The 23089-nt window shown below is 38.9% G+C and overlaps 1 protein-coding gene across 3 annotated transcripts in view; it reads left to right on the top strand.

Annotated features, from left to right (window-relative positions):
* The window catches only part of fbxo38 (F-box protein 38), an 82624-nt gene that overhangs the window by 39785 nt on the left and 19750 nt on the right, over positions 1–23089 (top strand). For all 3 annotated transcript variants that reach the window (XM_072263755.1, XM_072263754.1, XM_072263757.1), the window contains exons 14-18: positions 2000–2173; positions 2859–3635; positions 15530–15630; positions 16587–16689; positions 21955–22121. In XM_072263755.1, the coding sequence (XP_072119856.1) occupies positions 2000–2173; positions 2859–3635; positions 15530–15630; positions 16587–16689; positions 21955–22121 (1322 nt within the window). The remainder of the gene's footprint in view (positions 1–1999; positions 2174–2858; positions 3636–15529; positions 15631–16586; positions 16690–21954; positions 22122–23089) is intronic.

Here is a 23089-nt window from a genome sequence, read left to right as displayed (position 1 = left end):
ATTATGATATGGATCCTTGTTATAAACCTTGATAAAACTCAATGTATTGTTTATGATGAGGCAGAGGATAGATTTCTTTTTTTGTGTATCCATTTATACAAGGCAACTGTTTTGAAATGCCTAGCCCCTGAATTTAAGACATTCCATTAGAACTCCCTTTACTTTCAACTGAAAACAAACCTGATCTATCCAGTCTTTCCTCACAGTTAGAATTCTTCATTTTGGTCACTCTCCTCCATACCCTCTGAGTACATTTCCTGCCAATTAATACATTAAAAACATTATTATCTAATAACTCTAGTACCAGATATCAACCAATGTACGAATGAAAAAACATGTATTCGTCAAGTCCCCTTTAAAATTATTACTTCTCCTCGTAAACTTAAGCTTTCTCGTTTCTAACTGTCCAACTACAAGAAAAATGTTTCTGACCATTTATACCCCCTGTAAGATCACCCCTCAGTCTCTTTTGTTCTGGGTAAAACAAATCAGCCGATTCAATCTCTTCCCATAACGCATCCCTTTTCCAGGCAACATTGTGGTGAATTTTCTCTAGTGCAACCACATCTTTCTCATTGTGACCAAAACAGATTATCAAATTCCAACCCAAATCATGCCAAGTTTAAATCACTCGGGCAGCAACAAGATCAACAACCCCCCCAATACACCCCGCACTAAAAAAACTTACAGATTGTGCCAAATTTAAATTACGTAGTGGCAACAAGAGCAACAACCTTCTACCTCGTCCGCAGCAGAAAAACAAATCGAGCGAACTGAAAGAACATCAAATCTCAACCCAAATCATACCAAATTTAAATGGCTCAGATAGCAAGAGCAACAAACCCTCCACCCCCTGCGCAAAAAGAACTTGCAGATCGTGCTAACCTAACACCCCACCCTCAACTCCGGGCAGCAAAACAAATACTGGGTTCCCAGTATTGCTAAGTTAACAGTTTGCTTCATTTATTTTGGACTTCATGAGACGGATCAAGTGAAAGAACTGAATCTGTAAATTTATACCCATTGAGAATATTAATCTATAACACTTCCAGAGTCAGAAAGCCAAATCGTTTCTGCATGTGGATGGACTTTAATATTTTAGCCTTTGTTGAATATACTGGTCTTAAAATTTTAGGTTTTTTGGCTCCTTGTCATCCTTCTTCATTTTTGTTGGAAGATCCTAGTGCTATGCTGAATTGTGACTGCAATGATTGCATGCAATATTCTGCTGCATAGCTGTTTTACTGCCATGATATTCTTTAGTTTTCTACCAAACTAAGTCAGTATTAGTAAAGTCAGACATCTAAATTAATACTTAAGAATTCTTACAACAGTTTTACGGTATAAATGGGACATTTTCATTGTCAGGACACCAGATACTTTCTATATGATTTATCAGTTTGACTTATGTTTGTTCATTATTTGATATAAAGGGAAAGTTTGATTTCAAGTCATTCAATCTGACTTGGTGGAGGATTCTTGAGTGCTTAATTATGTGAGTGGCGCTTGTAATCTATGTTGGCAATCTACTCTGGTATTGTATAAATGCACCACTGCTCCCAAATTTCTGCACTTCCCCAATTTAGATCCCTTGTACATCGTAATTACTCCACTATTGTCGATTGTGTTCAGCTTCCTGAGCTTTGTCATTCTGAAACTCAATTGAACTTCTATCCCACTACATTTTTCCTTTAACATGCATCAACTATGTTAATAAAGCTTCACCTGGCCTAGTATTTTGAGTGGCTTGTCACATTTTGTTTAATGCTCTTATGAATTCTCTTCATTAAAAACACTAAATATGTTGCACTTATATTGTAAATAAATTGTAAATGTGTAAGTATATCACCAAGAGATGACTAATTTTCTTAATAAATGCAAGTCCTTTTGTTTCCAGAACATTGTGTACTTGCTTTCTGGATTTTAATCCATAAATATGTATTGATGTTTACTTTGAGCAATACATTTACTATAGCTATGTGTAACATCATTTATTTAGGACCAAGTGGACTGCAGCCAACTGTCAAAGTAAATCCAGTAGTTGTACATGATTCAGATAGTGAAGATGACGATGAATATAACATGGATACTTCTGGAAATTGGAATGGACATGACGGTGATAATTTTTCAGATGAGGGGACAAAAAGTACACATGTACTTTGTGAAGGAACTGGTGAGTATTGAAGTTGGTGTTCAGAACTGTGCTTGTATTTTTTTCCTGAAGCTCTTGTTTGCATACTATCTGAGCATCATTTGGATATTAATTGTCAGTTGAACATTTTATGTTGAGTGACGTGATATGTTGTAAATAAAATTACATTTAGTATTTAAAAAATGAACACCAGCTTGAAATGAATAGGTAATTTTCATTATTTGCTATATGGACGTTAGTTCTCAAACTAATTGGGGCTAATGTTTCTGACTGGAGTTTTAACTCAAATTTTCCATTTGAACAATTAAAATTCATTTTTCCCCTCATCTCTAGTTCTCTTATAATTATTCTTGCAGTCTTTCTGGAAGTAGTCTATTATTTGCAGCAAAGCGTATTTAAGCACAAAAAAACGTGATCTGTTTAAAGAATATTAATTTTATTTACCACAGTTTTTCCTAAAGCCTCGTGGCTTATTTTATTCCAGTTTTCCAATCCAAAGCGTAGTTGGAGGTATTTGATCCAAGTAAATTCTTTAATATGCATTCATTTGAAGCTGCTTTCATTTTTGGCTGTTCTCCAAGTTGCAAAAAAAAAACAGCTTATTTAGTTAAATGAGATTTTTGTGTAATGTAAATAATACAGTTTTTAAAATTTGGGCATAATGCAAAGTACATTTGTTTGACGCTTGATTAATTTTTACTTACAGGCATTTGTGGTAAAGGCAAGGCCCCATTACGGAAAAAAAGCCCAGTTAATCAGTCCGGTTTGCCAAGACCATCCGTGGTGGATGAAAGCAGTTGTGAGAAAAGCTGTCAAGTGACCAGTGAGCAAATAAAAGCTGATATGAAAGCAGCCAGTGATATCCCAGAGCGGAATAGAGACAAAGATGTTACTTCTACAACTGGAATTTGTTCAAGTCCATCAGGAGCAGCCAACTCAAACATTGTTACATCTTCTCAGAGTATGGAATCTAAGGGGACAGACACCATGAATGGAGGCTGTGGACATTATAATGCAACATATTCATCACAGTTTGATAGTGGAATTCATACTCATTCATGTTCAACACATAGTATTGGGGATTCAGCTAATAGCAAGGAGCAAAACTCAAGTAATGGCTCAGTTCCTACTTCCTGCATGTGCAACACAACTCAGGTAAATGAAAGGAGGACGTGTGGATGCTCAGAGCCTGAAAAACCTTCTACAAGCAAGGCTTTTCCTGAGAACTGTGACATAAAAGGACACTGTAAAACAGATTCAATGGTATCAGAACCTTCACAGAGGGGATCTTCCATTTGCACCCAAGAGCAACAGAATGTTGATAATGGGAGGACTAATGGTGAGCGTGGTGTTAGCAGAGTCGCAGAGAACGTGAATCATCATCCTACGTACTCCAAAGGGGGCCAGCATGAAGGCTATCCACGAAGACCTGTGACAAGATCAAGTAGCAAATTTGGCCAGATTCCATTGATCACAGAGCCAGGTAAAGCATATTTAACTGCATATCTTTTGCAGTGTTTATACTTCATAGTAGCATCTGTTGAAAATATTTGCTGTAACATAAATGTGGAATAGGATAGCAATTTAGTTCATCCATGCGCATCCCTTCTCTACACCAGGGCTTCCCAACCTTTTTAATGTCATGGACAATACCATTAAGCAACAGGTCAGTGGATTCCAGATTGGGACCCCTGCCCATCACCAATGTATCTCTGTGTTGCTGTTTGCTATTTTTCTGTATGAAACATTTCACCTTGCTGCTTTACAGATATTAATCTTGACAAAGGTATCTCTGTTTGAAAAAAGTTTTTTTTCAGAGGTTCAGATAATCCCAAAGTCCTTTAATTTAAGTGATTAATTTTGAAGTTGAGCTTGATTTATTATTGGGACAAACCTGGCAACTAATTTGATAGTGTTCCACAAATGGAATTATTGTTTTACATAGCACTGCAACAGTCAAAGTAAGTTGATTCTTTGTACATGTACTTTTGTTCTATGCATATGAAGTTAAATTGCTTCATTATTGCCACATGTACCTAGGTAGAGTGAAAATCTTATTTGGCAAACCATCTGGGTCTTTTCATCACATCGGTACATTAGGGTTCACTCCACTGAACTAAAGGAAAATCAGCCTCTTTCTCAACCATTCTTAGCACCCAATCATTTGTTTTAATTTTTTTTTTGTGGCAGCCTTGGGGATGCAATAGGCTGACATGCTGGATATGGCCTGCTTCTTAATTTCACTGGCCTTCATGGCCGCAGATACTTGGGCTGGATGCAGTGGGCTAATCTCTTTGACCATCTGCATTTAACGTTCCTAGGTCTTGGTAGTAACTGGGCCTCAAGTGATGAAATGATGCACACCCAACCCTTGTGAGGTTCCTGACATATTCTGACAGAAGGAAAAGCTGGCTGAGGACCTTTGCCTTCTGTCAAAACTGTTCCAGGTTTCAGTATTTTCTAATGCCTGTGATTTTAGGCATTTAAAACTATTAAAATGGGTGTAAGTGATTTTAAAACATGCATTTTAAACAAATCTAAGGATAGATTATTGCCTTATTAAATAACTTTCTCCTTTGCCTGCTGATCAATGAGATTTTGATATTTGACTTGGCCTTGTGCAGGCTTTGTACTGTTATTTCCCATATTTAAGCCTGCTGGGGTACACAAAGTTGAGTGAGAGCTTAGATGTTATCTATATCTTGGCAATTGATAGATAACATACTCAGTTACACCTGCATGAAAATCACAGACCTGGTTTTAATAGCTAAAGTTTAGCTTAGAACAAATTTAATGTACGGGGGAGGAAAATACTTCAGTGACTCTTAAATAAAGCATTTTGATGTTGATTGCCGGGAATTTGTACAAATTTAAAGTTGATGCTTTTCATGGTCTCCTGACCCAAAGTACCATTGGCCCTAATTATCATTGACTGTAGTTAAAGTCAGAGAGCTATACGGCACAGATATAGGCCTTTTGACTCAACAAGTCCATGCTGACCACGGTGCCCACCCAGCCAATTCCAATTTCCCATGTTCAGTCTGTATCCTTCTGTGTACTATTGTATCTCCTTTAACCACTTCTTCTGGTAACTTGTTTCATATACTCACCACACTCTGCGTGAAAAAAATGGCCCTCAGGTCCCTTTTAAATCTTTCCTCTTGCACCCCAAATCTACATTCACTAATTTTGGTCTTGCGTACCCTGGTGAAACACTATTATCATCTATCTTATTTACGCCCCTCATAATTTCAAACATTTGTATAAGGTCGTCCCTTAACAACTTACATAAGTGCCACATAATGTCCCAGCTCCTATTCTCAGTGCATGGCTGATGAAAGCCAGCATGATGAATGGCTTTTTCACCACCCTGTCACTTCTGATATTGCTTTCAGTGAACTCTGCAGTTATGCTCCCAAGCCTCTCTGTTCTATTGTACACCCAAGTGCCCACTAATCATTGTATAAGACCCATATTGGTTTTACTTCACAAAATATATCACCTCACACTTATCTACAGTATATAAAAATCCAATTGCCACTCCTCAATCACTTCCCAAACTGATCAAGATCCCCTTGTAATCTGTGACAACCGTCTTCATTGCCAACCACGGCACCTAGTCATCTGTAAACTTACTGATCAAGCCTTGTGTATTCACAAACCAATTTATTTATTATAAATAAGAAATAACAAAGATACCAACACTAACCCCTGCAACACTCCAGTAGACACCAACTTACATTCCAAGAAACAACCTTTAGCTTCCAACCTCTGAGCCAATTTATGAACCAACTGAATAGGCTTTCCAGGGATTCTATGGGACTTTACCTTCCAGAGCAGTCTACCATGCAGGACCTTGTTGAAGGCCTTTCGAAAGTCCAAATAGACAACATCCACTGCCCTCCTCTCATCTACCTTCAGAAAATCTACAAGTTTCATCAAACACGACTTTCTACATACAAAGCCACACTGACTCCTCTATCTATCCAAATTATAATAGATTCTGTCCTTCAGAATTCCTTCAATTACTTGTCCACTATTGATGTCATTCTGTCTGGCCTGTAGTTCTGTGACATATCCTTGCTATCCTTTATAAATGACAGAATACATTAGCCATCTTCCAGTCGGAAACAAATACAGTTGCAAGGAAAAGTTTGTGAACCCCTTTCAATTACCTGGTTTTCTGCATTAATTACTCATAAAATGTGGTCTGATCTTCATGTAAGTCACAATAATTGATAAACACAACATGCCTAAACCAATATCACACAAACAATTATACTTCTCATCAATAGTGAGTACACCATTTAAACAATCACAATCTTAAGTTCACAAAAGTATGTGAGCCTTCTACTAAAGCTATTTCAAAGGTTCATTTAGTATCAATGCATGTTTCCATATACAACTCTGTAATTTCCCTCCATATAGTCACGGAACAAAGAAAGGACATGAGAGTCATCCAGAGAGAAACATCAAACCCACCTCCCCCACCGCCCCATACTGAAAAGAACAGCATCCCAATCATCAACCCCCCCAAAACACCCCTTCCCCTGCACAAGGCAGAACAGGAAAATCAACCCCCAAACACCCTCCCCTCACACAACAAAATGGAAAAGGAATGGGTGATTAAGAAAACACAGAATATAAAAACCGTAAGTCTGGAAAAAGTCCACAGTCCATAGACGCAGTAATCCAATCCATAAACGCAGATTCACAATATCATCTGATGATACCAGTGACAGTCATCAAAAGGAAGGGATACTACATGAGGCAGAGACGGAGGCCTACCTACCTGCCACAGCGAGCCACAAGATGATAGGTTGCTCACAGACTCCTGGCAGCAATCAATAGGCAAGCAGTTGGCGCTGAAACTCTCGCTCACCTTCCACATATGACTCAATGTCTCGATCTTCCTTGACACTTTAAGGGTGATTAATGGACTCTTTAACCAGTGAAATGTCTTCGCATCGGGGTAGTCCAAGTACACACTTGCTTCAGAGAACCTTCTTGGAGACAGCAAAGCGCTGAATCACTCAAACAATCTCTAAACTGTAAATCAATGGCTATAACAGTTCCAACACATACATGGTGAAAAACAGACTGAAAAGAAGTTAAAAAGATCATTTGTGTAAGCTATCTGGAAGATGTCCATTGAGGGAGTGCCATCTTGATTGAATGTTCCAATCAATGTGATGTAACTGGTGGTATGGGTTGTAGAGGTGCCCTGCCTTATAAAAAAGACACACAAAGTTAGGTTACTGACAGAGCCTGCTCTTCTGAAGAAAGATCTATTTATGTACGCTATGCCTTGATCGAAACAACTTTCAAAGGACCTTAGAAGAAGAATTGTGGAGATCCATGAAGCTGGAAAAGGCTACAAAATCATTTCTAAAGACCTGAGTGTTCATCAGTCCACAGTAAGAGAAATTGTTTACAAATGGAGGAAATTCAGTACTGTTGCTACTCTCCCGAGAAGTGGATGTTCTATAAAGATTACACCAAGAGCACAATGTGCAATGCTGAAGGAGGTGAAAAAGAACCCAAGGATAACAGGAAAAGACCTGCAGAAATCTCTAGAACTTGATAAAGTCTCACTATAAGAAAAACACTGAACAAGAACGGTGTTCATGATAGGACACCATGGAGGAAACCACTGCTCTCAAAAAAATAATTGCTGCATCTCGTAAGTTTGCAAAAGATCACCTGAATGTTCCACAATGTTTCTGGGACAATGTTCTGCGGACGGATAAGGAGACAAAAGTTGAACTTTTTGATAGAAATGCACTCCGCTATGTTTGGAAGCAAAAAGGCATTGCCATCAACACCAAAACCTTATCCTAACTGTGAAACATAGTGGAAGGAGCATCATAACCTGGAGGCTTTGCTGCCTCCAGGGTCTGCAGGTTATTGCTGCTAAAGAGGTTCTACCAGTTATTAACTCCAAAGGTTCACATACTTTTTCCAGCCTGGACTCTGCATGATTAAACAATGTTTTCAATAAAGACATGAGAAGTACAATTATTTGTGTTATTAGTATAGGCAGATTGTGCTTGTCTATTATTGTGACTTAGATGATCATGCTGCATTTTATGGATAATTAATGCAGAAAATCAGGTAATTGCAAAGCGTTCACAAACTTTTTCTTCCAACTATTTCTGCAAGGGACTTTGCAATTTCTCCTCCCACAAAAAGGCAGGATGGATTTGGTTAGGCCATGGAGATGTATCCCCCTTAAAATGCTGTAAGGCTGCAGATACTTCCTCCCTAGTAATATGAAAGCATCTTCACCTGTTTTATTCATCTCTTGAGCAACCATGGTTTTTTCAGTAAACACCAAGGAGAAATATTCAGTGGAAAAAAAACCTACCCATCTCCTACTGCTTGAGACATAGGCAGCCCTGCTGATCATTAATAGGACCTACTCTCTCCCTAGCCACCCCTTTACTCTTAATGTAGCTATAGAACTTCTTGAGATTTTTCTTAGCCTTCTATTTTCTTTTTCTTCTATCTGTCCTCCTGTTTTTCTTTTTAAGAGTATTCCTAATCTCTTTATAGTCATCAAGGTATTTACAACCCTGTATTTCTTGACTCGGTATCTCTTGGCAGCCAAGGATCCCTAAACTTGCCAGATTTGCCCTTCATTGTAACAGGAACATTCTGTTCCTGGACACTTGCTTTCACACTTAAAAGCCTTTCGCTTCTCAATCCTTTCAAATTCCCTCAAAACCATCCTTGCTGCAGTTTAGTACAAGTTTCCCCTGCCATCCGAAGGTAGAGCGTTCCTGTGAAATGGTTTGTAAGCCGGAATGTCGTAAAGTGAAGCAATTACCATTTATTTATACGGGAAAAATTTGTGAGCGTTCGCAGACCCAAAAAATAACCTACCAAATCATGCCAAATAACACAAAACCTAAAATAACAGTAACATATAGTAAAAGCAGGAATGATATGATAAATACACAGCCTATATAAAGTAGAAATACTTTTCTACAATCATTGCCGCACTGTTCTCCTTAGCGAAAATCTCACGGAAGCACTCTCGGCAGAAACACTGGCTCCAGTAACCTTTAAGCTATGAAGCTGCCAAATCATACCAAATAACACATAAAAATACACAGCCTATGTAAAGTAGAAATAATGTATGTACAGTGTAGTATCACTTACCGGAATAGAGAAGACAGCGCTGAGCACACTGATGATGGTGTGTTAGGCTGAGTCGTCGGAGGTTGGGGTGGTGCAGTGGTCCCCAACCTCCGGGCAGCGAACCGATACCAATCCACGGAGAATGCAGCGGTAGCCGGGATGCACCCAGCACATCTTTAAGAAAAAAGCGGAAATAAACAAGCTAATTAATTAGGTGCTGCCCGGCACGTAAATGTCGGCCCAGATCAGAGACGACGCAACCAGCAATCGCCTCTGATCTGGGCCGACATTTACGTGCCAGGCGGCACCTAATTAATTAGCTTGTTTACTTCGGCTTTCTTCTTAAAGATGTGCTGGGTGCATCCCTGCTACCGCTGCATTCTCCACGGCAATGTATCGGTCCGCGGCCTGGGGGTTGGGGTGGTGGGACACTGGGTTGTCATCTCATCGTCGTCTGTTTCCATCAGGGCAGGCAGGTCATCTTCTATGACTGCCTGCCTCGATGTCGAAGGTCGAGGTTTGTCGTCTGCTGTGGCTGATGTGGAAGGCTTTAAAAACAACAGTATGCTTGACTGCTTAGCCTCGCACATTTTTCTATCATACAGTTCTTTGTAACACTCAAACCATCCTGCAAATATGCTCTAAACCTACGTACCCTTTCAAAATTAAAGTCGTACTTTTCTGCAATCATTGCAGCGCAAAGCTCATGCAGTTGCTTCACATTCAGTTCCTGGATGACTTCACTTTTGGTCCATTCGCTACTGCATTAGGTTTCGATTGCTATCCTTTCCTCTTCCAATTGCATCAGCTCTTCATCTATCAGTTTTAGTCATGGGATGCCAAAACCTCTTCAACATCATCTTTGTCAACTTCCACAAGCAAAACTCACTTTGTCCTCACTTCGTTCACCACGATCGAAATGCTTAATTATGTCTAGCTTTACGCTGAGTGTAACATCCTTACGAGCTCTTTTAGGCTTTTCCGATACCTTGGAACCTATCTTGCTAATGGCTGCTCACAGGCACCTGTTTAAGCAATGCCAGCTAGAATGCAGTTCCGGGGGAGGAGCTTGGCTGCTCGGGGCGCGCACTGCCTTTTAACGTGCGCTGCTTTTTTCCGTAACAGTGAAAATACCTTCTGTTAGCGAAAACAGGTAACTAATGTAGGTCTTTCGTAACAGTGAGGTTTCGTAAAGTGAACGTTCGAAAAGCGGGGGACACCTGTACTTTAACCTGTGGACTAGTTCTATCTTTTTTTGATCACTATTAAAGCTAACAGAATTATGTTCTCTAGCCTAAGTGCTCCTTTCTTTTCAGAATCAGAATTAGGTTCATTATCACCGGCATATGCCGTGAAATTTGTTATTTTAGCAGCAGCAGTTCAATGCAATACATAATCTATCAGAGAGAGAAAATAATAATAAATAAAATAAAACATAATAAATGGACAAGTAAATCAATTATGTATATTGAATAGATTTTTAAAAGATGTGCAAAAACAGAAATACTGTATATTTTTAAAAAGTGAGGTAGTGTCCAAAGCTTCAATGTCCATTTAGGAATGGGATGGTAGAGGGGAAGAAGCTGTTCCTGAATCGCTGAGTGTGTGCCTTCAGGCTTCTGTATCTCCTACCTGATGGTAACAGAGAGAAAAGGGCAAGCCCTGGGTGCTGGAGGTCCTTAGTAATGGACACTGCCTTTCTGAGACACCGCTCCCTAAAGCTGTCCTGGGTATTTTGTAGGCTAGTGCCCAAGATGGAGCTAACTAGATTTACAACCTTCTGCAACTTCTTTCAATCCTGTGCAGTAGCCCCTCCATACCAGACAGTTCTGGGGCCCCTAGGTGCCCCGGAACTACAACTTAAGTTACTCACCTTGCCTCAATCCTTAAGAGGAGGCTCTATATTGCACTGTATTGAGTAGGACCTTCTAAATATATTTTAAATAGAAAATACACACTTTCTTGGACATGCCTTACAAACTCCACCTTCTTCAGGCCCTTACAATAGAGGGCCTCAATCAGTAGTGAGGAATTTAAAATCTTAATAATACAGCCGCATTATTCTTCCAACCATGGACAATTTCTCTCTGCATTCTTAAGGTGTGCTAATGCTGATTGTCAGCAAAGAAGAGATGTTATTTCTGATCTGCACTGAGTGATCTTCTGATGAAGAAGTCAGGGATCCAGTTGTAGTGGGAGGTAGAGCATTAGAAATATTTTACTGAGTATATTCCTCCATTATTGGAGAATAATTTTGACTTTAAAACTGATTTAGAGACAGCTGAAATATTCATCTGCAACTAGGTCCTTTAATTCCAATACTCTTCCTTTTTCCAAACCCAAAACACAGAAAATTCTGGAGATGTACAGCAGAACAGGCAGCATTTATGCAGGGTGAAACAGTTAATGTTTCAGATTGTTGATTTCAATCAAAATTCATAAAAGATCATCATCCTGAAACGGTATCTGAATCATGAATAACTTCAGCATTTTCTGTTTTTCATTCATAATTCCAGTATTTGTAGTTACTTTCTAAATTGTTCACTATTGCATGCCCCACATATCCTTGCTTCTGTTCATACTTTGCTCTAATTAACTTGATCTTTCAATTTTTGTTGCCTTTTATGTATTCACTGTTCTTCGTACCTAAAAAAATGTGTGCATCTTTAGAGTAATGTTGAGTCCTGAATATTTTCCATTGCAATGAATTTCTTCAATGTGGTCCCTGACTCATAATTCCAAAGCATACAAAGAAACTGATCAGCAACCACTGGGGCATCTCCCTTTTTGAATACATTATTTAATATCTTCAAATTTATTCAGTGTGCATCATTTACTAGAAATTGTGATTTTATAATCAGAATCTCAAATCATAATGGCACCAAGGGAGATTATTTGACCCTACAAATGCTTTAAATCCTTGAAAACGTTACTTTTCATATTTTTTTAAATTGTGAAAATATCCATGATGCTTCAAATTGTGTTTGTCCTTATGGAACAAAGCATTCATTTACAGCAAAGTGGCCTTTATTGCACTTCTACTTATTAAAATGTAGTTTTTAAACATCTGTGATTGTACAGCATCCAGGTGGCATATCAGCCAAAGTTTTCTTTCCTTTTTCAATGTTTTTATTGATTTCTATATAGAAGAATATAGAGTCCAAGAGAATACATATTATAAAACAAAAGAAAAAATATGATAATACCAGATACAGTATATTGAATCACATTAACGAACTCCTTACTCTATATTCATATAGATTAGATTAATTCATATATTAGAATATAAACAATTATATTTTTAAAGCTTTAAAAGCCAAAGTTTTAAGTTATTTCTGCAGTAATGTTTGTCACACCCCAGGAATGAGAAGACAGGATGGAATTCAAAGTGGCTCTTTCTTCAACTGAATGAGAACTGAAAGATAACCAATATGCATTAATGAACAATTATTCAACAAGAGGGCATTGTTTTCCAGATTGGGATGAACAAAACTGGGCATTAGCTTGTGTTTATCATTAGGTGTAAAACAACTCAAATGTTAGAAAATTATCTTTGATGCTTTTAAAAATAAATTAAGACCCAAGTGGGATCTTAAGAAAACAAGGATAAAACTGGGCAATGTGAAATCATCAAACGATACCTTTCATTCCCATCACCGTCTGTAAAGAGTTTGTTCTTTCCCTGAGCAGGTGGGTTTCCTCCAGGTGCTCCAGTTTCCTCCCATGGTCCAAAGACATACCAGTTGATAGGTCATCAGATCTACCAACATCAAACACTCTCGCCCAGGCGACCCTGCCAGGAGAGTTGGATGTACTCATTGTTAATTGTTCCGTGGTAGTCTATGGTTAAATTAGGTGTTGCTGAGCAATATGGCTTGAAGGGCTTGTAGGACATACTACATGCTGTATCTCAATAAATTAAGAAAAAATAAAAATGTTTTCTTTGAGGCCATGAGTAGCTAGTGAAGCAAAGGAAAAGATTATTTAGCCTCAACTATCATCCATGTATATCTTCCTACTGATGATAGTATTGACAATTCAGGCATTTAATTTACAGTGGTAGAAATCCATTTTACATCCTTAACTCCAACATTTTAAATAGCATTTAGTTTATTAATGTTATAAGTCTTAGTTTTGAACCTTCCAAGCATGTGTACAGTGGTGCTAGAAAGTCTGAATACTTTGGACTTTCTCTATTTCTGCATAAATATGACCTAAAATATGATCAGATCTCCATTATACAAATAACACAAAATATTATACTTTTCATTTATTGAGGAAAAATAATCCAATATTACATGTATTTGTTGGAACCTTTGCTTTCAGTAACTGGTGTGATCCCCTTGTACAGCAATAACTTCAACGACACATTTTCAGTAACTATTTTTCAGTCCTGCACATTGGCTTGGAGGAATTTTAGGCCATTTCTCCTTACAAAACTGCTTCAACTCTGGGATGTTGGTGTGCTTCCTTGCATGAACTGCTTGCTTCAGATCCCTCCACAACATTTCTATAGGATTAAGGTCAGGACTTTGACTCAGCCATTACAAAACACGAATTTTCTTCTTTTTAAACCATTCTGTTCTTGATTTACTCTTCTCTTTTGGATCATTGTCTTGTTTCATTATCCAATTTCTGTTAAGCTTCAGGTGATGAACTCTACCCTGACATTCTCCTGAAAAATGTCTTATACAATTTTGAATTAATTGTTCTCTCAACCATTTCAAGCTGTCCAGGCCCTGAGGCAGCAAAGCAGCCCCAAACTATGACGCTCCTTCCACCATGCTTCACAGTTGGGATGAGGTTTTAGTGTTGGTGTGCCTCCCTTTTTCCTCCAAACATAGCAGAGTACATATCTGCAAAAAAGTTCAATTTTTGTCTCATCTGTCCACAGAACGTTGTTCCAGAAGTGTTGTAGAACATGAAGGTGGTCTTTTATGTGCAGTAGTGTTTTTTTTTGGAGATCAGTGGTTTCCTCCGCAGTGTCCTTCTGTGAACACCTTTCATGCTCAGTGGTTTTCTTATAGTGGACATATGAACAGAGACTTTAGCAAGTTCTAGAGATTTCTGCAGGTCCTTTTCTGTGTTCCTTGGGTTCTTTTTCACCTCATTCAACATTGCACATTGTGCTCTTGGTGTGATCTTTGCAGAATGCCCATTCCTAGGGAGTGTAGTAACAGTACTGAATTTCTTCCATTTGTAAACAATTTCTCTTACTGTGGACTGATGAATACTCAGGTCTTTAGAAATGCTTTTGTAGCCTTTTCCAGCTTGATGCATCTCTACAATTCTTCTAAGTTGTTTTGTTCGGGGCATGGTGCACGTAAACAGATCTTTCCTGAGGAGAGCAGGCTCTGTCAGTAACCTGACTTTGTGTGTCTTTTTTATAGGGCAGGGCACCTCTACAATCCAAGCCTCCAATCTCATCTCATTGATTGGAACACCTGACTCCAAATAGCTTTTGTGGAAGATATTCCCCCTGAGGTTCACATACTTTTTCCAATAAATACATGTAACGTTGGATAATTTTTCTCAATAATTAAATGAACAAGTATAATGTTCATTGTGTTATTTATTTAATTTGGTTCTCTTTATCTAGTTTTAGGATTTGCGTGAAGATCTAATCATATTTAGGCCATATTTATGCAGAAATAGAGAAAAGTATACAGGGTTCACAGCTTCCTAGCACCACTGTAGCAGAGGAGGTTAGGTGGATAGAGTTTTATGTTGGCCCAAGCAGAGATGCCCTTTCCCAGCTGTATTTTTTGACGCTAGTCTCATTAACCGTAGTTCAGACCAAATTGCCAGGCTTGGTTGGTGAATAAATTTTGTTTTCAGCCAGCTGTTAAATGTTTTGGCAGAAACTTTAATTGCAATAGATGAGGAATATTTTTCTCTTGCGTAAGGCTGCTATTTCATTGTTAATATTTTTGCATCATTGACGGTATTTCTGGTTCTGTGAATGAACTTGTGTTTCACATTTTTATTTTGTGCAGAATTGTGAATAGATAGTACACAAGTTTGGGGAAGAAAAGGAGGAAACCTGACATCACATTACTATGGACGTACATTTCCCTCGTAATAATTCAGCTGTCCAGATGTAAAAGTTATATTTTACAAATATCCTAACTCCATCTTAGATTCTACAAAATGAAGTTATTAAATTTATTCCCACTCACTTATTTTGTTTTGCTTATGATTTCAGTTTTCTCAGTGAACTATTTTTGTTTCCAGATGTTTCTAAACCTAAACCCAGGCAAACTGTCAAACGGAAACGTACTGCAGATAAATCCACAAGCACCAGTGATCCTGTCATTGAGGATGATCATGTCCAGGTGAAATATGACATCAGTTCTTCAAAATTACTTGCTGTTTAATTTATATAATATATCCAGCAAGAAGCAACCCAGCAATTGTCTCTTATGTTCGATGGAATTAACATTACAGAATCCCCTGCTATCAATATCCTGGGGGTGGGTACCATTGAATGCAGTAGCAATGTACCCAATATGGCTCCAAGAGCAGGTCAGCGGTTAAAAATCCTATGACTTCACCTCCCAACTCCCTAAGGCTGTCCATCGTGTACAATGTTCAAATCAGAATTGTGACAGAATATTCTCCACTTGCCTATGGAGCATGCACACCTCCCAAGGACTACACTGCTTCAAGAAGGCAGCTCAAGCTCACCACCACCTTGAGCAACTAGGAATTTTCAGTAAAATGCTAACTAAGCCTGTGAAGCCCAAATCCCTTGAATGAATATAAAGCCATTGTTATTAGTACAAAGAACTCCCAGGTTGTTTTCTTTTTCATCATTTTCAACAGACTTTTCTTTTTCCAGTCTATCTAAATATTCTGCCCCCATGTTGAGCTCTTGTGGGTGCCCTTTGACAGCAAGGTTAAGCGGCCATTTTGCACGTGTGAGCCTTAGCAATGAATGTCAAGGAACAATGCAATCACATGGAACATTAGCATTCTCCATTCTCAAGAACATCAACAACAAGAGATACAGAATAATCATTGGGACTGAAATGCATTCCACCCCCTCATTTCCCACACACCTTTACTTAAACTCTTTTAGCAACTGTGCTGCTACTGTGGTTGCAATGATAGCACATGCCTTAAATCTTGCAACAATGTGCAGTTTAGTTTCCATTTAAATGATCAAATAATGTATTCATTAAATAGACCATTGTCATGGTCTATGGGCCAGCTCTTGACCATTTTTTATATAAATTACATAGCTGCCATTTTTGCATCTTCAATAATTAACAAGGAATATGTTTTGCAGGTTCTTAATCTCAAATCCAAAAATTTAGTTGGGATTACACTTACTAATTGTGGAATTACAGATTTACTGCTCAGAGATTGTCCTAAAATGATGTTTATCCATGGTAAGTAGTAGCATTATTTTGGCTAAATCACCACAATGATATACTGGGACAGTGTTTTTTTAATATCATATGCCAGTCTCTTTAACAATGGGACATGCTCTTGTGGGTAGTGCTCACAATCAAGAAATGAGGAAGCAGTTGAGCTTTGTTGAAGTACATTCAACTGTACCAAACTTTTTAAACCATTACAAATTACTTTAAGTTTGCAATGCTGCCATAAGGTATTCATTGTTTAAGAATGTTTTTATTTTAAATGTCACTGGGTCAGTTTCATGATAACATCATTGTAGGTGAACCAAACATAAAATTCTATTTACAGAAAAGAAGCAGGCCATTTGACCCAGTAGATAGATACTGGTGTTTAAATTTACACACAAACTTTCTTCCACTTCATGGCATCATATCCCACCTTGTTATTTTCTCTTTGTGTATTTGGTAGTTAATTGAAAAAAAGATCATACAAGTTACTCACCTCACCCCCCCCCCATGGTGATTAGTTCCACATTCTAATGATTGAATAACGAAAATTCTCCCAAATCAATTATTTAACTTTTAAGTATGGTATCTGAATTTACATCTGTTCAACACTGCCCACAATCACCTCCCGAGGAACAAAATTAGATGGACAAGTTGCCAGCAATGTTCATAATTCCAAAAATGATTTTTTAAAAATTCATTCAGAAAGGATCCTAGTCTTTTCTCTGTAGTGCTCAACAAAACAACCATATTTGAGAACTATGGCTACTTTGGGCTTGGGTAGGCAGACTTCTCCTCCTTGGGCTACCACTGGTTCCAGCACACCCACAGCAGAGCACAGCAGGGGGCCAGCTGATCATCTATCAGATGTAGCTACTTCCTCGTGCATAGAGATAAGTGGGAAGGCTTCCAAGGCAAATGCTGATCTAAGATATGTCTAGCCAACATCTTGAGCAAAAAATAAAGGCATATGTGGTATTAGATAGTCAGAGCAAAGTGTCATTGACAAAGTCAACATTCTGTGACATATACAGTATTCAAAGTTATGTTTCCCCATATACTCTAAAGTCATGTTCTGGAATGCCAGAAGAAGAGCCAGTAAATTTGTCATAGAGTCAATAGGAGGAGAAGGCTGTTTACCCTTGCGAGCCCTCTTTAAGTGTGACTGTATTCCCAATAATAGATATAAAGTCCCAACTCCTGAAGCTGCACATTGTAATTCACATCTTCAGGTCATTGCTGATAAGAATCCCCATTTGACTGTTCTGCTAAGATTCTTCTGCTGCTTGACAGAGGCCCCATTTGTGTACACAGGATGTGTGAACAGCCAAGTGGTCAGCACATTATACCTTATGCCTAATGACTTGAGCTAGGTTGGGTCATAATTGGTGATGCATGCTTCAGTGCTGCTCGTCAGCCTGCTATCATCACATTTAAGACTAATGTCCAGGAGAACCTATACAAAAGTTTGTAGTAAGCAAATCAAATGTCCTGACATACTTACCTCTGCTCAGCCAGATTTGGGCAAGCTGGCACCTTCCATCGAAGATGAGGTCTTTGAATCATGAACAAAGAGTTTAACAAAGATGAGTCAAACAGTTGGGTAGCTCCCCTTCCCTTCCGCTCTCCATGACAACTCCTACCAAATGCAGAGAGCAGGCCCTTAGTCGACTCATGTCCTTCAGTTGCATTTTGAGAAGAAAACCAGAAATGAAAGTATCATTACGTGGAACTCACTGAGAGACTCTGGAGGATCAATCAAGCTGATCCAGCTCCTCCACTAGATCCCAACAAAAAAATTTGCCCAACTTTGGTGTTTACCTCCCCGAGAAGACTGCACAAGTACAAATTGTCTTTGATTCAAGTGCTCATTTCAAAGACATATCACTGAACAATGTACTCATTTGGGGTCCGGACCCCAATAGCAGTTTGCTCAGGGTTCTCATACCCTTCAGAACTGAGTCCGTTGCAGTGATGGCAGAAATCAAAAAACTGATCCACACCTTCCTAGTGAGAGGATCGTTGAGACTACCTCAGATTCTTGTGGTTTTGTGACTACCAACTGGACAAAAAGCTTCTGGCATACAGCATGAGAATTCATATACTTGATGACTGCCCCCTCACCACCTGTGGCAATCTATCGCATTAAAGAAATTCAGCACTGAAACATGGAGACACATCGAAAGACATTTCTATGTTGATCATGGTCTTAGATCCTTCCTAGTGTCGAAACAGCATGCTAAAAGTAGCATAAGACATGTTGGTGCAGACTAGTTAAGATTGCATCTAACAGTGTTGGGGTTATGCAATATTTCCCATCTGAAAATCTGACCAAAGGTCTACAGAATCTGAACTTGGACAGGACCTCCCTCCTATGCAGCACCACAGTCTGGGTCTTGGATGAGTCCTCATTACCAACACCTTACTTTCTAAGTTGCTGATACCAAGAGATCTTTTATGTGTCATTGTGTGCTGTTGAATATTAATACCCTATTTGACCCTCTTGAATATGCTGCTCCAGTTAGAATCCAGGGATGCTTCATGCTAAGAGAGTTGACCATGGACACTTGTGAATGGGTTGTCCCACACCCTAATGAGAAACATGAGCAGTGGCAGTAGTAGTGTTCCTCCATTCGGGATCTTAAAGGCTTGTAAATTCCAGGAATCTACACAACAAATCCACTATCTGCAGGAACACTCACAAAATGCTGGAGGCTCAGCAGGTCACACACCATCTATGGAAAAGTGTTGTTTACTCTTTTCCATCGATGCTGCCTGGTTTGCTGAGTCCCTCCAGCATTTTGTGTGTGTTGCCTTAGGTTTCCAGCATCTGTAGTTTGTCTCATATTTGTGATACCACTATCTACAGGGCCCTCTCTCTCACCGGGTCTCTCAGAGGAAGGCCCCCGCATACAAATGTTCTCTTTTCTCCCTTTCACATGATGGTGCCGGAGTCCTGGGTCCTGGGCAAGGTTTAATTGACACAGTTTGTGGTTTGGACTCTAGTTCATGTTACGTTGTGTTTCTGGTCACTCCCTTTTTGTTGCTATTTTTGTGCAATTTTGCTTGGGGCAGATTGGGCGTGCAGATAACGAAGACACAGCACTGGGTTAGGCTGAACTAAGCTGCTCTGAATATGCCTGGACTTTTGATAACTTTGTTTGATGTTTTATATTCTGTGTTTTTCGCTAGTTTGTTTGCCATTTGTGCGATTTGTTCTTTTTGCGTGTTGGGGTTTTGATGTTTTTCTTTGAATGGGTTTCATGGTTTTCTTTGTTTCATGGTTGTGGGAGGACGAATCTCAGGGTTGTATACAGCAACCCTGTATAACTTTGATAATGTACTTTGAACCTTTGAAAAGAAAAAGGTCTGCATCTTTTGTGATGCGTCATCTAAAGCTATTGCTGCTGTTGCATACTTGAATGTCACAGTCGCTGCTGGATGTAGTGAAGTTGGATTCATCCTAGTGTGGCAAAGCTTGCTTCTAAACCAATGAACTCATTGCTGCTGTCTATCATGTTGAGAAGGCAGAGATTATTACTGAAGAGCTGGACATAGAACTAGATGATATCAAGTTCTTTACCGACAGCAGTGTTGTGATGGGTTATATATGTAATGAAACAAGGAGATTCAATGTTTATGTGCATAGTAGGATCCAACATATCAGCACGTAACTCAGAAAAGTCAATGGAACTATGTTCCCAGTGATCCCAACCCAGCTGTTCATGCACAAGATAATTAGCTTGTCTTCTAATGGTTAACTGGCTCAGTATTTTTTGCTAATCCTTAACAGGAAACGTTTGACTTAGACAACCCTGAGGCAAATGTAGAAATACATTCTCAAGTTTCGACCAACATCATTCATTTATCACTGCTCCAACTTAGCAGTGCAGGCTTTGAGCATTTTTCAAGCTGAAAGTCACTTACCAGAGCAATTGCCCAGCTCTCACATATTGCTTATTCCTTTACAGGAGTAGCCAAAGGCAGCCTTTGCATTGGTTTGTAAACAACCTCTCAGTGCAGAGCAACTGAATCGGGTAAAGGTTAGAATTCTTATTGTTCAAAGACTGTTTTAAGCAGAGGAAGTGTAGTATATTACAAAGCAGAAATCTCTCCCCAAACAAATTCCCCTTTGTAAACGCTATCCCTTTCTTGACTGAGGGGGTAACGTGAGTTGAAGGATGTATAGAGAAGGCACAATTCACTTCAGAGGTAACTCACCCATTTGTCATTCTGGGTAAGCTCCATGTCACCTTGCTGCTCATTAGACATTACCACGAGCAAGTATGTCATCAAGACCATCATTTTCGAAGTAAGAACAGATAAAGACAATGTAGTTAGACTGTTTCAAGGACCAGACTCCAAGATTATCCTCCTTTTGTCAGGCTTAGTGAAATGTTAATTTGACCTTTTCAGTAGTTAAGTTTGACATCCTATGGATGCCATACAGGGAGAGTTCTGGCCTCTAGAGGCACAGTTTATTTTGTATGAACATCACTTCCTATACGTAAGCTATTTTTTTATATAACACTTCCTGCATCAATAGTTTTTAATTCTTATTTGAAGCACATGGTGGGGGAAAAAAGCATACATCTCCATCCACTGCTCACTTGCCCTTGAAACAGCAATATCTTTAAACAAAACAGAAATCTCATTGAAAACCCTGAAAGAAAGCTTCCACCTTGGGTGATGTTTAAGAAGTTGTTTAGCTTGCTGCATAGCTATGTCCACACGCACAGTGAGGGTAGTAGATTTTAGACTCCCAACAATCACATTTACCACTCAATTAGGATTGCTTGTATATTTTCTTTCTACAGCCAGTAACTGACACTTACGCTATGTCGCTAAATCCTAGGGTGTCAGCTTTTATGCCACCCTAGCCTCCCCTCACAATTGTTGATTGTAAAATGATGTTAAATAGCAAGGGGAAAGTGCATGACAAGTAAAACTACAATGATTAGTCTGAAAGAGATGTAAACCAGAAAATTAGAACTGAAATTGAAATTGGAAAATACCATGGATGCTGAGCATCTGAAATGAATCAGAAAATTCTGAGAATGCTTATCTCAGATTGAATCCTGAAGACTGATGTGATTTGTCCAGTTAAGTTTTGTTGCTACTAATATTACCAAAAGAAGAGAAGCCTCACAGGTATTGTTGAACAGAACCAGAAATGTGGTGTATACTGATTAAAACTCTTAATGTGCTAGCCTTCCTGTCTGGCCCAAATAATTAATTTACTATAATCTGTTATATAAACCAATGTGTAACTAAGTGCTTCTTTTTAAGCTACACGTTGCAGGGTACTGAAACATTTAAAGGTGGAGAATGCACCGATTGTAAACAGATTTGACTATGTGCAGTGTCGGAAGCTCAACATTGAACAAGTTCTTGACCAGATTTTACGAATGCCTCCAGAAAGAAACAGAATCATTTATCTCCGACCAATGCAACAGGTGAATGAACCAAGTTACTTTTCAAATGAATTTGACTTTTTATTCCCTTAAAGTGAATATTATCTTTAATTTCCTTTATATTTCCACATATATGGTGTTTCATTTGTAAGTGGTTTTAATGTAAGTACATACAATTGCAAGAAAAAGTTGGTGAACCCTTTGTAATTACCTGGTTTTCTGCATTAATTACTCAAAATGTGGTCTGCCTAAATTAATAACACACAAACAATTGTACTTCTCATCAATACTGTAGAAATATGTTCTCAAGTTTTGACCAACATCACTCATTTATCACTGTTCCACCTTGGCAGTGCATGCTTTGAGCATTTTTCATACTGAGTACACCATTTAAACAATCACAACCTGTGTTCAAAAAAGTATGTGAACCTCTGGGATAATGCCATCTGCATAAGCTATTTGGAGTCAGGTGTTCCAATCAATGTGATGAGATCTCTAGAAGTGCTTGATCTCTAGAACTTGCTAAAGTCTCTGTTCATGTGTCCACTATAAGAAAAACACCATGGAACACCACGGAGGGAACCACTGCACTCCAAAACAAAACCATTGCTACATGTAACACACACAAAAAATGCTGGTGAACGCAGCAGGCCAGGCAGCACCTATAGGAAGAGGTGCCGTTGACATTTCGGACCGAGACCCTTCGTCAGGACTAACTGAAAGAAGAGATAGTAAGAGATTTGAAAGTGGGAAGGGGAGATCGAAATGATAGGAGAAGACAGGAGGGGAAGGGTTAGAGCTAAGAGCTGGAAAGTTGATTGGCATAACGGATACAAGGCTGGAGAAGGGAGAGGATCATGGGACGGGAGACCTAGGGAAAAAGAAAGGGGGAGGGGAGCCCACTATAGTGAGGGACAGTCGGAGAAAAAAGAGAGAGAGAGAGAAAAGGGGGGGGGGATATAATAAATAAATAAGGGATGGGGTACGAAAGGGAGGTGGGACATGAACGG

Source organism: Mobula birostris, chromosome 7, assembly GCF_030028105.1.
Source record: "Mobula birostris isolate sMobBir1 chromosome 7, sMobBir1.hap1, whole genome shotgun sequence".
NCBI lineage: Eukaryota > Metazoa > Chordata > Chondrichthyes > Myliobatiformes > Myliobatidae > Mobula > Mobula birostris.
This window is presented reverse-complemented; position numbering and strand designations above follow the sequence as displayed.